The sequence below is a fragment of the Crocodylus siamensis genome, chromosome 1 (genome assembly GCF_052110815.1).
Source record: "Crocodylus siamensis isolate JL-2025a chromosome 1, ASM5211081v1, whole genome shotgun sequence".
Lineage (NCBI taxonomy): Eukaryota > Metazoa > Chordata > Crocodylia > Crocodylidae > Crocodylus > Crocodylus siamensis.
Genome location: NC_143395.1, coordinates 112,839,275 through 112,855,396, shown reverse-complemented (window position 1 = coordinate 112,855,396; position 16,122 = coordinate 112,839,275). Strand labels below are relative to the sequence as shown.

Here is a 16,122-nt window from a genome sequence, read left to right as displayed (position 1 = left end):
GCGTGCCACTGCAGACCTTGAGCTGCCAAACTCCTAAGTTTACAACAGAAACATTCTCTCCCACATCCTTTAAGAATTCCCCCAGAATTGTATGGCATGCTGCCTAGAGATATGTACAGGTCAATTGTGTGTGTACACTCTTCCAGCTACATTTAATTACACTTTATTCTTTAAACCTAGGAATATAGGTCAATGGCTTCCTTCTCAACACCTCCAAAAGTGCAAAGGAGGAAACCCCACTCCAGTGTGCCTTTGGAACTACAATATTGCAGGTTGGTTCCTTGCCTTTTCCCCTAGCACTTAAGCTCCTACAGTGTCAGAGAAAAGCCCCTCCCTATATATTGCATCTGGAAGACCCATTTTCAGTGGGCTTTAGAAGAGATCAGCCACTCCTGCATACTTAAAGAAAACCTACTCGAGCTGTATTCAAGAACTCCTTGAGGAAAGTTCTTGTGCTATTCTGCTGCTAATGTGTGCAAAGAATTGGCAAAAAGCCTGTCAGGGATGTGGGAGAATGACCTTTGATGAGTGTCTAGTTCCAGCTTGTGGAGTTTGCATTAACTACGTGAAATTTATGGAGAGGCTTTTGATCTTTAAGTGCTGAAAACTAAAACTCTTTCTTTTGATGTTTATTTCAAGATCTAAGTTATAGAAAATATTGCACAATACAAGTTTCTTTAATAATACACTATGTGGTGCATATTAAGCATTGTAGCCTAATGCCTTCACAGAAGCAGGCAGAGTTAAGATTGCATGTTCATTTTGATATTTCTTCACTTTTGAGTGCTTATGTCTGCAACTGTAATTCTCAATTAATGTAAAGTTTTACCTATGCAAAATAGAAAAATAGGCACACATGAAAGAACTTTTTCATGGAGAAATTGAAAGAATGTTTATCCATTTCCTGTTGTACACAAAACCAGTTACTATAGGTAAACAGTAGAATTGAGTATTTAGAAGACATTTTAGCATGACCAAAAGTTATAAACTAATTAAAAGCCTTTGAACAAAATTCTTGGCTTTTCAATTCTGCAATTATAATTGGAGCACTATTTTACTACAATATGAATTTAACAGGCTATTAATCGATTAAGAGCTTCAGATCCTTTACAAAAGCACTGTGCACACAGATTTTAGGACATGGAAGGTTCTTTGACAAGCATATTTTCTTCAGTGGAAATGTGTAGCTATGGTCCAAGATAATAGGAAAATTACTTGGGATTAAGTGTTCACTAATAGAGCACTTCGAATTTCTGCCAAAGAAATTATATTCTGAAACAAGCTTTTCAAGATTTCCAACAGTGAGCTCTTCAGAACAAAACACAAAGCAAGAAAACCTCATGTACTCTTACATAAAGAGAAACAAGATTTGCATACTGCAATTTTGCAGTGTGTATTAGTCAGAAAATGTTAAAGGATGTTTTTCTTTAGCTAGTACAAAAGTGTAAATCTACCATGTAAAAGCCAAACGATGGTAATAGAACAGAACTATTTATTCTGTTGTTTGTTATGCAAATCTTAAACTCGTAGCTTGGACACCTATAGTTCCTGATTTTGTTGTTGTTGTTGTTTATTGGTTACTTCTAACAGTTGTTTCTAGCCTTTTTACCTCCAGAACAATGCAAAAGGTTTAAATGCAACTCATCTGGACAACATTTTGTCATAGAAGCCTATTCAGAAATTACTTCACTACAGCTGGACATTCTAAAAGGAATGCTTTGATTCTGTGTTCGATGTGCTCATAAGTTATTCTGTCATAAGCGAGAGCAAATGGTGTTGAAGTCTCAAAGGACTGTAGTGGACAATTGAAGTCAGTGGAAAAATAAGATCTAAAAAACCTGTTTACTAGGGGTCCTGTAAAATTTTAAGCAAATCAGGCTGTAAAGCTGACTGCTAAAATGGCATGCACATATTAGCATGACAATTTCCTTCTCTAGCTATAGCAGAATTTCCTGCTATAAAACAGAGTTGGAATGAATTTACTGAAAGGAGGCTGCCATTGAATAATATTTCTAGGCAACAGATGGAGTTAGTGTAGCTACTACTGCAAAAGCAGAAAACTATACTCTCCAAATGGCTGAGAAGACAGAGGACAAAACTTAGAAGCCTAAAACCTTGTTTACAAGGGAAAGCTTTGCTCACATAACTTCTTTTGTTGCAGACTTGAATCTGCCTAGGTATAAATTGTTAACTGACAGAATCCAAGCTTTTGGTTGGCAGAATAATCCCACCACCCTCCCAAACAGGGGCGGGTCCAGAGGAGGTACAGCCTCATCCCCATTTTTTGAACACATGAAAGGAACAGTAGCTGGGGACTTCAAGTCCCTGAAGAATGTAAGACACCCCCTACACACACACACCCTTTTCCCCTCCATGCTCAGAGTCCCGTCTCTTCCTCTCCCTGGCCCCTTTGCTCCCTTTCTGCCCTTCCCCACCTGCCAGTGCCACTGTCCCCACTGCCCAGGGCTGAGGAGAGCTCCTGTCCTGCTCCAGCTGGGTTGCATGGGAGCTGGGGTTAGCCGGGGACAGTGACAGCAGTGGCAAGTGGATGGTTCCTCCACTTTGCCTGTCCCTCTAGGGCTAGGGACAGAAGTTACACATAAACTGGTTTAAACCTAGAACAGGACAGAAGTTCAGTGCACATAAACAAGTTTCAAAACAGCTGAAACTGGTTTAAGATAAACCTGGTTGAACGTAATATGAGACTTAAGTGATTTGGATCAAACCAGTTTATAGAACTTCTGTCCCAGACCCTTCCCTAGTTTAAATTAAATCAAAGTCCCTCAGCACCCTAGTATGCTTTCTAGCCCTGGGCTGGGCTGTGCTGTCTGCTCTAGAGAACAGGGATGGCTCCACCCCTCTGCTCCCTAGCTGGAGCAGTGAGGGCTGGCTAGCTCACTGCCTCCCCCCCCCCCAGGCAAACCCTGGCTGGGGTCTCGGGCCAGGGAGGGGGGTCAAAATGCCCTCCCCTGATTATGGACCTGCCCTGCGGCGTTACCTATTGCTAGCTGTGACTGTGGACTACAAATCCCAGAGGCACCTGAAAGCAGGAAGAGCAAATGACAAGCAACCCTGGAGAGTCCTACGGCTGTGATTCTGGACTACAAATCCCAGAAACCTCAGCGGCAGCAGGAAGAGTAAGCAAACACACCTCTTATGCTGTGTTACTGTTTATAGGTTTCAGCGTACAGTTTTTTCAGAGAGAGAACTATTTTTGTTCAAGCTTTTATGAATTCAGTGTGACTATCTTTGCCCCCTCCCCGCCACTCAGACAGAGCATGGGCTGCCTGCTCTCCTCCAGCAAAGAGGGAGGAAAGGTCTTTGAAGGGCTTCCTAGTTTCATAGTAGCTAGAGTCGGAAGGGACCTAGGTAGATCATCTAGTCCGACCCCCTGCCTTGGCAGGAAAGAGCACCGGGGTCAGATGACCCCGGCAAGGTGCTCATCTAACTTCCTTTTAAAAATCCCCAGGCTAGGAGCCTGCACCACTTCCCCTGGAAGCTGGTTCCAGGCCCTAGCCGCCCTGACTGAAGTAGCGCCTCCTAATATCTAATCTAAACTTACCCTCCGCCAGCTTGTGACCGTTATTCCTGGTCACTCCTGGCAGCGCACGGGGGAACAGGGACTCCCCCAATACCTGCTGATCCCCCCTGACCAGTTTGTAGCAGGCCACAAGGTCCCCCCTTATCCTTCTTTTGTGGAGGCTAAACAGTTCAGGTCCCGTAGCCTCTCCTCATAAGGCCTGCCCTGCTGACCCTTGATCATACGAGTGGCCCTCCTCTGAACTCTTTCCATATCGTCCTCGTCCCTCTTGAAGTGTGGCGCCCAGAACTGGACGCAGTACTCCAGCTGCAGCCTGACCAGTGCCGCATAGAGGGGGAGGATCACCTCCCTGGACCTGCTCGAGATGCATCTGTGGATGCATGACAGGGTATGGTTGGCCTTCTTGACTGCCTCCCCACACTGCCGGCCCATGTTCATCGTGGAGTCAATGACGACTCCAAGATCCTTTTCCGTCTCCGTGCTGGCAAGAGGGGAGTTCCCCAACCTGTAAGTGTGGTGCCGGTTCTTCCTCCCCATGTGCAACACCTTGCACTTATCAGTGTTAAACCCCATCCTATTCTCATCCGCCCACCGTTGCAACCTGTCAAGGTCAGCTTGTAGCCTATTGCACCCTTCTAGTGCACCCACATCCCCCCTCTGTTCCCTCCCTTTTGGTAGTGGCTAGCAGAATGCTGTAGCGCCCCTTGGCTTCTGGCTTGGGCCACTGCAGGCATGTGGTTGCATTTCCTGAATCAAAAATGAATGTGTGTTTATTTGTTAATCAGTTAATCTCTGCAGTTTAGATTAACTTGCAAAGACTGAATCAATTCAGCCTTAGGTTGACTGTCTGGACTTAGCCCAGGTGTTCCCAACCAGCTCAGGAGCATTTGCAAGCAGGAAGAACCCACCCCTTTGCCCAGTGCTGCTGTCCTGGGATGAGCCTGGCCCCTGTGAAGCCTGACTAAACTTCTCTCACCTCTGGGACAGTGGGAGGTGAGGTGGTGGGGGATTTGAGGGGGAGGAAGTGCCTCTGAGCAGGGAGGAAAAAGGAGGGGGTAGCACCTGTTTTAGGTACTTAAAGTCCCTGACTGCTGTTCTTGTGGCACAATCTGCCTGCCCAGGTGGAGGGAAGGAGGGAGAAGGCTGGAAGTAGGGTGTAATCACTCCTGAAGAGCCAGTTTCTGCTCCTGCACCCCCTTTTGTAAAATCCTGGATCCACTTCTGCTTCCAGGTGACAATAGCTTCTCAGCTGCCACACAGCTTCTGACACAATTCCAGTGTGGAGAATGATTATGTCTGTTAGTGGAATCAGTCCTCTAGCAACAGTCTCACAATACTGAACAACGAACAGTTTCAGTGACAGCTATGATATTGAGCTCTACTGCCTCAAGTCAAGTGCTTTGAAAACTGGCCACTTCCACATGAGCGCAGACATTTGGTTCCCCAGGGACAACCAGCAGGGGCACATCTTGTGTCACTGCTGGTTGTCCCTGGGAAATGCCTGTCCCGGGCACCCTCTGGCACATAGCAAGCTATCCCAGGTGGGGTAGAGGAGGCTGGAGCCAGCACTGGGTTGGCCCCAGCAGCCTCACCTGGAGTCCTGAAGGTCTCCTGGGGCTGCAACAGTGGCAATCCTGCTGCTTGGAGCCCAGCCGGCAGCTTGCAGTGTCATTCTGGCTGACCAGACTTCAGTTTTGAGCTGGAGCTTTTTTTTACCATGGGTTTTTTTGCCCCTCCAGGCTTACATATGTTTAATTTCTTTAATTGATCACACCCCATTTCTATGGCAACAGTATGAAGGCAGTAATTCCTGCTCTGCTCATTCTGTACCCTATCTGGCATGATTTTCCCCTTGGCCCAGTGAAATACTGAGGCAAAGTAGTCATTCAGTAGTTCAGTTTTCTCCTGAGTGTCGGTAACCAGCTGTCCTGAGTTGTTCAGCAATGGCCTCACACTCCCATCTGTTTTCCTCCTATTCCCTACATACCTAAAGAACGACTTCTTCTTGTCCTTGATTCCTGTTGCTAATCTAAGTTCAGTCACCACCTTGGCCTTTCTGATTTGTTGTATAGTTCTCCTTGGGGCCTGTCTCCAGCTTCCATTGTTTGTACCCCTCTTTTTTCTTTTTTAAGAGGACCATGATTTCCCTGCCCAGGCCTTCTGTTACCTTTTCTCTGTGTGGGAATGGACTTCCTTTGTGCTTCAAGGATCATGTCCTTAAGGAATGACCACTCTTCATGCACACCTTTTGCTTTTGGTCCCTGGTCTCATGGCACTTCCCCTACTAGTGACCTGAGCTTGTTGAAATTTGCATTTCTGAAGTTCAAGACTTCAGCCCTGCTGTTGCTCTTGTCCAGTCATCAGACTACTCTCCAGTTGCTCATACAGATTGAATGCATCATGTCTACATGTTGACATGTAAAAATGCTGATAGCATACAATGCGAAGTGCTGCTGGGACCCAGAGTTGGCAGCTGCTGGGGTTAGTCTCAGTTGCAAGACTCCCAGCCCCCACTGGGTATAGTGTACCCCTGCAGCTGGAAGCCCTGCTAGATGATGAGGCTCTCAGCCATAGGGGAAACCCTGCTACATGTGCAAATTAAAACTCTGTACCAACCAGCTATAAAGTTAGACCTTGAAAATGTGTGCTAACTTTATAGCTAGTTGGAGCTTTTTATGCACGATAGGCACTTTGCATGTGTAGCTGGTCTCAAGATAATCGCGCAATTAACCAGTTAATTTTGCCATATCTGTAATGTGTAGAAGGGGCTTAATTTACATACTTTTTTCTAGACAATGTTTCTAGTGCAGTATACACATCTCACTGCAACATCATGTTTCAGCTGGCTCTATCTTTTAACGATAGTCATCTTAGCATCTGGCTGGCAGGGGCTTGTGGAGCTGGGCTGCACCAGCAGGAAGAGTGTGGAGCTGGCCCAACTCCATAGAGCCCCCACCAACTGGGACTCCACACTCCTGCCACCTTGCTCTGGGCCCCGCTGGCACAGTGCAGGCCCTGTGTTCTTTCTGGCTCCTGCGCCCACTCACACCCAGTGCCTCCCTGCCCTGCAGTACAAGCAGGGGGCAACGCACAGGCAGGGAAGAAGCTGGTGCTGAGCATGGGGAAAAGTGGCCCCTCACCTGCCCTGTGGCCAGCACTCCCTGCTGCACTCCCTGTGCCTGCTCCAGACAGCCACACATGGGCTGCGAACAGCTGCAGCATAGGGTGTAAGCCACAGGGCTGGGGAGGGGCCATTTTCCTCCATGTCAGGAAGGAGCCTGGGGAAAAGCTTAGTGCGGCGGGGGGGACCGGCCCTTCCCCTACCCTGTGGCTGGCGCTCCCTGCTGCAGCTGTTCGCAGCCCACGGGGCTGTCAGGAGCAGGCACAGGCAGCCCCACATGGGCTGCGAGCAGCTGCAGTGCAGGGCGCTGGCCATGGGGCAGGCAAGGGGCCACTTTCCCCCTGGCCACACTCAGCTTTTCCCCAGGCTACTTTTCCCTGCCCTTCCCCCTGCCTTTCCTCTTACCTGCAGTTCCGGCCGGGGCAGCCACATGCTCCCAGGCCAGAAGCCCCTCATGGGACTTCTAGCTGGAGGGACAGGGCTGGGCGGGTCCTGCTGTTGTGGGCCTCCCCTGGGTCCTACTGCCCTTGGCTCCTGACATTTTTACCAAGGGCAGATAAATATTAATTTTCTAAATCTTTTAGGGGCGCCACGGGCCAGATAGAATGACCTTGTGGGCCGGATCTGGCCTGCAGGCCATATTTTGCACCCCCCCGGTGTAGGGGCAGGCAAAGTCTGCCTCAATGATGATTCATAGATTTTTAGGGGCTGGAAGGGACCTCCCAAGACCATCAGATCCAGCCACCCATACTAGGCAGGAAAGACAACTGGGGTCAGGTGACTACAGCGTGGTGACCGTCTAGTCTCCTCTTGAAGATTTCCAGGGTAGGGGATGGTACCACCTTTGTGGGGAGTTATTCCACAGTCTAGACACCCTGACTGTGAAGAAGTTTTTCCTAGAGTTGGGCCTGAAGCGGTCTTCTAGGAGTTTGTGGCCATTACTCCTGGTTTTCCCCAAGGGTGCCCTGGTGAACAGTTGTTCACTGAGCTCTTGATATATTCCCCTGATGTAGTGGTAAGCTGCTACCAAGTCCCCTCTTAGCCTTTTCTTTTTTAGGCTCATGTCCTTCAGCCTCTCCTCGTATGGTTTGTCTTGCAAGTCCCTGATCATATGGGTGGCTCTTCTCTGGACTCTCTCCAGTTTTTCCACATGCTTGTTTGAAGTGTGATGACCAGAACTGGATGCAGTACTCCAGCTGCGGCCCCACCAGTGCTGAGTACAGTGGAAGAATCACTTCCCTGGTTTTGCTTGAGATGCACTGACTGATGCATGCCAGCGTAGTGCTTGCCCTGCTGGCTACAGCATTGCACTGATGGCTCATGTTCATACTGTGGTTGATTATTACCCCCAGGTCCCTTTCTGTCATGGTGATAGTCAAATTGGTGCCACCTAACCTGTAGGTATGTTGGGGATTTTTTGCCCCTAGATGGAGCACTTTACACCTCTCAATGCTGAATTTTATTTGGTTCTGGTCTGCCTAACTTGCCAACCTGTCCAGGTCTGCCTGAATTTCCAGCTTATCTTCAGGCATGACCATGCTCCCCTATAACTTGGCATTGTCCGAACTTGGCCTGTAAGCTCTTCACCCCCACATCCAAAGATTAAGATGTTGAAAAGCACTGGACAAAGCATGGACCCCGAGGGAGACCACTGGTCACTTCTTGCCAGGACGACACAGATTGGTTCATAAGAACTCTTTGGGTCCTAACTCAAAGACAGTTTCCTACCCACTTAACCATCGAGCAGTTAAGCCCACAATCTTCCAACTTTCCCATGAGGATCTGGTGATCAAAGGCCTTTTGGAAGTCTAGGTATATGTCAACATCCTCTCCCTTGTCTTGGTGGCAAGATACCTGGTCGTAGAAGGTGAACCACCAAAGGCCACCCAGCCCACATTAAACCAGAGCCAGGCCATTCCGTTCTATGGCTTATTAAATGTCATAGCTCTAGCTAGCTGAGAAGGAGGTGTAGACCACAGGCAGAGAAGCGTCTGCCTGGCTTCCCCCTGTCCTACCCCACTTGGCCGCTCAAACAGGGATCCCCCTCTTCTTCCCTCACTTCTCCCACAGCACAGACCCCAGCCGGCACCTGGTCAGGGTCACACCACTCCTGCGATAGCTAATGCTGAGAGGTGTCTATGTGTGTCTCCAGTTTCACTGGAACAAAGGCAGACACAACAGTGTCCACTTAGGGCTTTTTGGAATTAATCAGCAGGTCAGCTGGTAATGTCTCTCTGTTCTTCCTTACAAATGCCTTGGAAAAAGCTGTTTAAGAGAGCTTGTACTAATGAGAGAGAGGCCTTTAGTTTTTTTGATGGATTGATAAAAGCTTTGTATCCTGATAAGCTCCCTGCTGGCTTGTTTCAAAGGCTGCGATCTGACAGTGTTCAAGAGGGGAGAGACAGAGGCACTACCATACCAAGACTCTTGAGTGAAGTTTTAGTATCGGACCCCTTTGCCAGAGATGATGATAATAATAATAATAATTGGACAATGGAAACAAAATAACCATTTTTGGGCCCCCTTTCTGTCCAGTCCCCAGCTATGTGGTTCACCCATGCCTGTGTCTGGCTCTGGAGAGAGGTGTGAGAAATTACTTGGTTTGCAATGTGTGGGACCTGTGAGTGCCATCAGTTTGCTGCAGACACTGTGAAGAAGTAGGGAGAGAGATTGAAAAGCTCAGTATCACCAGATACATGCACTCCACACAAGCAGTACTGCCTCCCCTTTCTCCCCTCCACTTTGCCTCAGAGTGCTAGATGGGGGCTGACAACACTCCTGCCCCCTGAGCAGTGAGTGGGGAGAAAAGCCTGGTGAGGGCTGCTTCCCCCTCCCCTTCCAGGCACACCCTGGCTGGGGACTGTGCAGGGCAGGGAGGGGATTTAAATCCTTCCCTAATCATAGCATCCTGTCAGGGCCTGGCTATACCACCCCCCCAGCTCAGCACTGTGGAAGGGAAGGGAGGGCTTGCTCTAGCACCCCCTGGCTTCTAGCGTGAGCCACTGCAGGCATGTGTCTGTATTTCCTGAATCAAAAGTGAATGTCTATCCACTTGCCAATTGGTTCAATCTCTGCTGATTAGACTAACCTGCAAAAATTAAATCAATTCAGGCTTGGGCTTTTTGAATGTCTGTCTCTAGCCAAAGAGACACAAAGACAGAGCTGTTTCTAGATACTTTGTGGAATTTTCAAACCTGATTTTCAGAGATCCTGGGTACCAGCAGTTCCCATTGACTTCAAGTGCATTTTGGCAACTCAGCACATTTTGAAATTTAGGTTGGTAGATTTTTTTATCATCATCTGTTAGCTTGGGGCTCTTGGGCAGTGAGACAAAAGGCACTTTATAGAAATAGAATGCAATGTCCTCAGGGATTTATGATCTTTTAAAATATAGATAACGTGCATAAAGCTTAGCACTGTATTGGGGGATGAACGGGGGTGGGGGTGCGGATTAAAATCAGTGTATTTATACATTGGGAAAATTTAGGCTCCAAGCTTGTTAGTTATGATACATTAACTTGTTTAAAATAAAATCAAGCACTCAATTTTCACAGAAGGCTTGAGTGAAGTTAAATGGTAGGATGTCAAGATATCTGTCAGTCCAAAATAGTGACGTGGAGAAGGAATTTGAAAGAGATAAATTGCTCCACTTTTCCTACCTTCTCACTATTTTTCACTTCCCAGCAACTCGCTGCTACCTTCCCACATGCCCTAGAGATGCCAGCTTCCTGCTCCCTGGCTGCTGGACCCATGATACTATTACATACTACAGTGCCTCAGTTTTTCCAGACTCTTCCCTATACTTTTGGTTGTATAGGGAGGAGTCAGCAGGGTCACTTACATAGGAGCTAACTCTTTACAGGACAGATACCTGGGGACTGTTAAAAGGTTTGTTCAAGAGTTTACAACATTGATGAATTGTAGAGGAATGGCATGGATTGATAAGGTCATTGACTCTGTGATTAGATACATCCTCCCTATAACAGCAGTTCTTTGTGTCTGTTCTGCTTTTGGCAATGTTTTTCAGCTGTTTGCGCACAACAAAGCCCACAGTCTTTTCTAGCAGGGGCCTTATAACTTGAAACAAAAGTCACCATTATTCCACCTAAGCTCAGAAAGTCAAAGTAGGACGTCTAACAATTTTGTTACACTCAGAAGACATCCAGATTGTTAGTGATTTATATTAATGCCTATGAAGCTAAATCACTATGGAAAGATGTTTGTTGTTTTTAAGTCTGACCATGTAAGAATTTCAGATACATCAGGTATAATGAGAAAAATCTGTTTTTGTAGCTCGAATTCTGGTGCATTGTTAGTGAAGTTAATTTGCATAGCTTTGAAAAGAAATATCTTCCATCAGTGACTCTAGCAAAACATCATCAGTTTCAACTGTTGGTAAGTGCATAACCAAGAAATGACAGAAGAGCAATTACTGTCCTGGACCCAAATCTGTTGAAGAACCTGGACTGTTGCAAGGGTTCTCACTCACACTCGTCTCTTTACTTCATTAAAAGTATGTCACATTTTATGAACCAAAACTAATGAAATCAAGCAATGATCCTTTAAAAAAATCACTTATGATTCTCTGCATCTGTTACTGCATCTATTTGCCTGAGCTGCGTATAAATCTGTCTGCTACTTCTAGTCTGATTTGGAGCCCAATAAAGCCAAGAGAAATATTTCCATTAATTTCTGTGAGGTTTATATCAGGTTGTTGGGCCCCTGTGTTAGCAGAGTGATCAAACAAATTAGAATTTGTCTAATTCCATTGACACATTTGGGACCAGACTGCATATTGCCGAAAATACAAGTGCCTCCATAAGAAAATCTGTTGTCTTTCCCAAAAAACCCTAGTCTCTCTTTGGCAGTGCTTATAAGGCAGTGGTTTTTACCTTTTTTAGATTTAAGGCAACTCTTGTTAGACTCAGTACCCCTCTTGCAAAATGCCAACTCTTAGCTTTCATTCATTTTTTGACTATGGAAAAATAATAGAGCAATTCTTCTAATTCAAAGAACTCAAAGACCACAACAGGTCAGAATGTTTTTGACATTATAGATTCCTATTTGAAATCCCTGGTTTTATCTTGTGAATCACGCATAGGTGTTTTCAGACCTAACAGTGCTAATATCATACAGTAAGTACACAGCTACACCTTTAAAAGAATCTCACAGTACCCCAGGGTTCCATGGTACCCTGATTGAGAATCACTGGTCTATGGGTTCTCTCTTCAACTCCCCAAAAGCTTTTCCTGACTTCTCTTTGGATGTTGGCCTACATGGGCGACTGGTGCCACTTTAGTCATGGGGGGAACATGCCTCCCCAGTGACCAGTCAGCAACCGTTGCGGGGGTTCCCCTGCGGCTAATCTCACCAACCAAAGGGGGGTGTCCCTTTGCAGCAAAACTTGCCAACTGATGAGCAGCTGCGCTGCTCCTGAGAGTGGCCACGGCGCTCCTGGAAGTGGCTGTGGCCTATATCCAGCTCTCACACTCCCCGGCCAGTGCTCGCAGTAGGGGCACTGGTGCTCCTGCCTGCCCATTACCTAAGCAGGGAGCATGGCTGGTCAGGGGGTGCACTGGCACTCTCAGGGGGTGCATGTGCATCCCTGTGCACCCCTTATGTATCACCACTGTTGGCCCATGTCTCCTGTGACTCTCAGTACTGAGCCTTCCAGTGTTCTCTACAGCTTCTCAAGGCTGTTGATCTTTTTCCTACTCTCTCTTCTCACCTCCTTCTCTCCTGCTCATGTCTCGGTGAGGCAGATTGACTATTCCAGTTTATTTGATAAACTTACCTACAAACTTTACAGAAATAAAATAATAAATTGTGATTGTGGATGACCAGCATTAGCTTTTCCCTTGTAGATGAACGGATGTCTTTAATAAAAAGAAAAAATGGTTCAATTAATTTTCTTTATGTATGGACAGCTGGAGTGTAAAAACCTGCTCTGCACTCTTTTCACATCTCTTACTGAACATTAGTACTGAGAGGTTTCTTGTTAAAAGGTTTCCTTATTAATAAGCTCAGGCAGCTCCAATCATTGTTTTGAGCCACTTTGTAGTGCCAAACAATATGAAAGATAATTAATCAGAAAGTCTTGTGCATTACTGAAAATGGTGGTGGCAATATTAGCAGGCATTAAAATGCCCGTTAATGTCCTTTCTGTCAGGGCCAGTTATTCAGCCCTACCTTTGTTATCACTATAGACAGAGGACAGAGTGACTCAGAGGGATGTTGATTAGAAGTATGACGGGGAGACTAAGAGTGTTTGTGTCTTAGACAACCAATACTTCTGAAAGCAAATACAGTCGGTGATTTGACCATACATGATTATCATGATGATTGGAACTATCTAACAAACCTATTTTTTGTAGAGAACAGTAACACTTAGTCTGCAGGGCTTTATGGAAAAGAATCTAAAGAGACTTAGAAGGCCACTTACTTCAGTGAAGCTACGTACAGTTACCTTTAGAACTGTGCAGTTCTGATCCATCTTGGACATGGTAGATAAGACTGTACACTGGCCAAGTCTATACGTGTAGCAGACGGCACAGTTGTTACTGTGGAGTCTTTTAGTACTTTCATAAGTACTAAAGTACTTGTGTAAGTGTTAAATAACTGCAGTACCTGGTGTTACTGCACAGTACTGTTGCTGTAGGGTTTTTGCCCAATGCTACTGTGCAGTACTTTCACTGCACAGTTAGCGCCTGGCAATGCTACTGCATGGTAGCAATGAGCTACAGCACAATAGCTCGTTGCTACTGCACCGGTGTGTCTCATGTAAATGCACCCAGTGGGTCCACTCATGCATGAATCTTAGCCGTCATTGTTGTTACCCACAGTGCTTACAATAAAGGCATGCGTACATTTTGAAGGATCGGGGCCTACTCTGTATTCACACAACATGAGGAAAAATATTCATGGTCTGTTTTCAAGCCTGACATTGGAATTTTAGTTTCCAGATCAAATGAAAAAAAGTATATTTGTACCCATATATGTAGATAGATAAATATATTAAAACAAAATGGCATTGAGTATCTATATCATAGGTAAATAACTGTTGAACGATAGAAGATGGGCATAGAGACACTTTCCACTGTTTCATTTATCTCTCTAACTGAATAAAACTGATGTCTCTCTTGCCAAGAATTGCTTTTTACCAGTCCTTCCCAACCCACATTGATGTAGTTTTAGACATAGGAAGGGTGGCAAAGAAAATTTTGGAAGGCAAAAGACTTTCACAACTGTTTTAAAACAAAGTTGTGTATTTGATTTGTTTTGTTTTAGTTAGCCTTTCTAGTATTTTATTATTCAAAATCAGCTGCAACACAGATTACCAGTACTACTAAAAGTCTCTTGTGTCTTTCATGTTGAGTTACCATTCCTGTTTCCCAAATTATCATTATTTGGCTGCCTAAACTGTTTTTTTATTCAGTATTTTTTTTTCATTTTTACCCTCTCTCTTGCCTTTTAACTTTCTAAATACCAGTATAAAGATTTAGTGTAATGTTTTCACATGTAGTGCTTAAGGAACAGTACTACAGTCCATAGTAAGGTGCTAAATTAAAAGGTCCTAAATTCATTCTTGATGGCAACAAGGGTCTCATGCCAACTGGTATATTCCTGAAAGTTACTACTCCTAGAATAAGATGAATTTACACATTTTAGTTTTCCTTAAAAACAAAACAACAACAAAAAACATAGTAGAAGAGACTAGCTAGGAAACATAAAATTTCAGGGGTCAAATAGCAGAAAGGAAATACACTCTTGAGTTTCAATTTTTTTCTTTCAATTTTATGGGTTTTGACCAACTTTAAGACTTCTAAATGTTTGGAGCTGGCAATACTGTAACTTTCAGAGACACTAAACTCCCACATCAGTAAATTGAAACCGTAGGAAATCAGCACCTTCTAGGGACAGAAGTTACACAAAGACTAGTTTAAGCGATCAGAAACTGGTTTAAACCTGTAACAGAGCAGAAGCTCAGTGCACATAAACCGTTTTCAAAGTGGCCAAAACCAGTTTAAGATAAACCTGGTTGGATGTAGTCGCCTTGTGGATGAAATGAAACTTTGTGTTGTGGCTGAATCAGAACTGACAGAGCCAGCTTTTCTTTATTTAGGGCTATACTGTGATTACAGGGAGAATTCCATACAGCAAGGGGAATCACCCGCTTCTCTGTTTCAAAGGATTTCTCAAACTCTCTAAGTTTACAAGCATATTTATACTTAAGACAGAGAAAGGAAAAAAAAATATGACCTTGGATAGTAAATCACTGATCTGACACACACACAGACATACAGGCTGTTTACTTAAAGAAGAGTGAAACGTGCTTATAGAAATAGTTATCAGTTTCTGGTTTCTCAGAGAGAAAAATAAACTTAACATCCATACACAGTTTAATATATCAAGACAAAAACAAGGCATGCAGGATTCCTTATCTCAGAACATTTAACTGAAAAAAGCATTATCAGCACTTCTGGTCTCTGTCTGTTTTTCTAGTCTAGGCCAGAAGCCCAACTAAATTTACTACCACAGCATATACTTAACTGATTTAGGTTAAATTGACTTATGGAACTTCTGTCCCACATCCCCTCCCAATTCAAGTTAACTCACAGTCCTCCAACATCCCAGGATGCTTTGCAATCCTGGGCTGTGCTATATTGTCTGCTCCAGCAGAACAGTGTCTGCCCTGTCCCTCTGCTTCCTAGATGGAGCAACTTGGAAGAGAAGGGGGTGAGGAGGAAAATCCTAGCACTGGACCCCAGCTGGGCTCTGTCCAGCAGGGAGGAGGGAAGCCTTCAGAGGCTTTCCTCCCACCCCCCTACTCAAGTGGAGGGGTGGGGCATGGCCAAACCCTGCCTCAGCCTGGCCAGCTGAGTGTGATGGAGGGATGTGGGGGGTTTAAATTCCCACCCTGGCCTGCATGGACTCCAGCCTGGGTCTGCCTGATGGGGTGGGCAGGGAAGCCCTTAGAGGCTTTTCCCTCTCAGCCAGCTGAATATGACGGGAGTGGGATTTAAACCCTCACCCTGGCCCACACCAACCCCAGTCTGCCTTGTAGGGGCTTCCCCACCTGCACCCCACTCAAGCAGAGGGGGGAGGTGCATGGTCAGGGCCCAATCTGGCCTGGCTGCTTAAGTAAGAGAGGGATCAGTGGGTAGGGCCAATTTCTGGCCTGGGCCACTGCAGGCATGTTACTACCTTTCTGGAATCAAAAGTCAATGTCTGTTCGCTTGCTTATCGCTTCAGTCTATGCAATTTAGACTAACCTACAAAGATTTAATTGATTCAGCCTTGGACTTTTTGACTGTCTGTATTTATCCCTTGAGAAAAGTTATCTAAGTAACTAAACATGCCTTTTGTGCCATTTGTCCTAAATTTTGCTTTGTAGTTATCTATTGGGCCAGATTCTGCTTCTGAATAAATATGTAGTTCCCTTTGACTTCAATGGGAGCTA

At 45.4% G+C, this 16,122-nt stretch overlaps 1 protein-coding gene across 10 annotated transcripts in view; it reads left to right on the top strand.

Moving 5' to 3' along the window:
* Positions 1-16,122, top strand: part of PLAGL1 (PLAG1 like zinc finger 1) — a 78,284-nt gene that overhangs the window by 37,784 nt on the left and 24,378 nt on the right. For 6 of the 10 annotated variants that reach the window (XM_090040829.1, XM_090040848.1, XM_090040838.1 and 3 more), the window contains one exon: positions 181-272. The exons of the other annotated variants lie outside the window; for them this stretch is intronic. In XM_090040829.1, the coding sequence (XP_089896955.1) occupies positions 181-272 (92 nt within the window). The remainder of the gene's footprint in view (positions 1-180; positions 273-16,122) is intronic. 10 annotated transcript variants of the gene reach the window in all.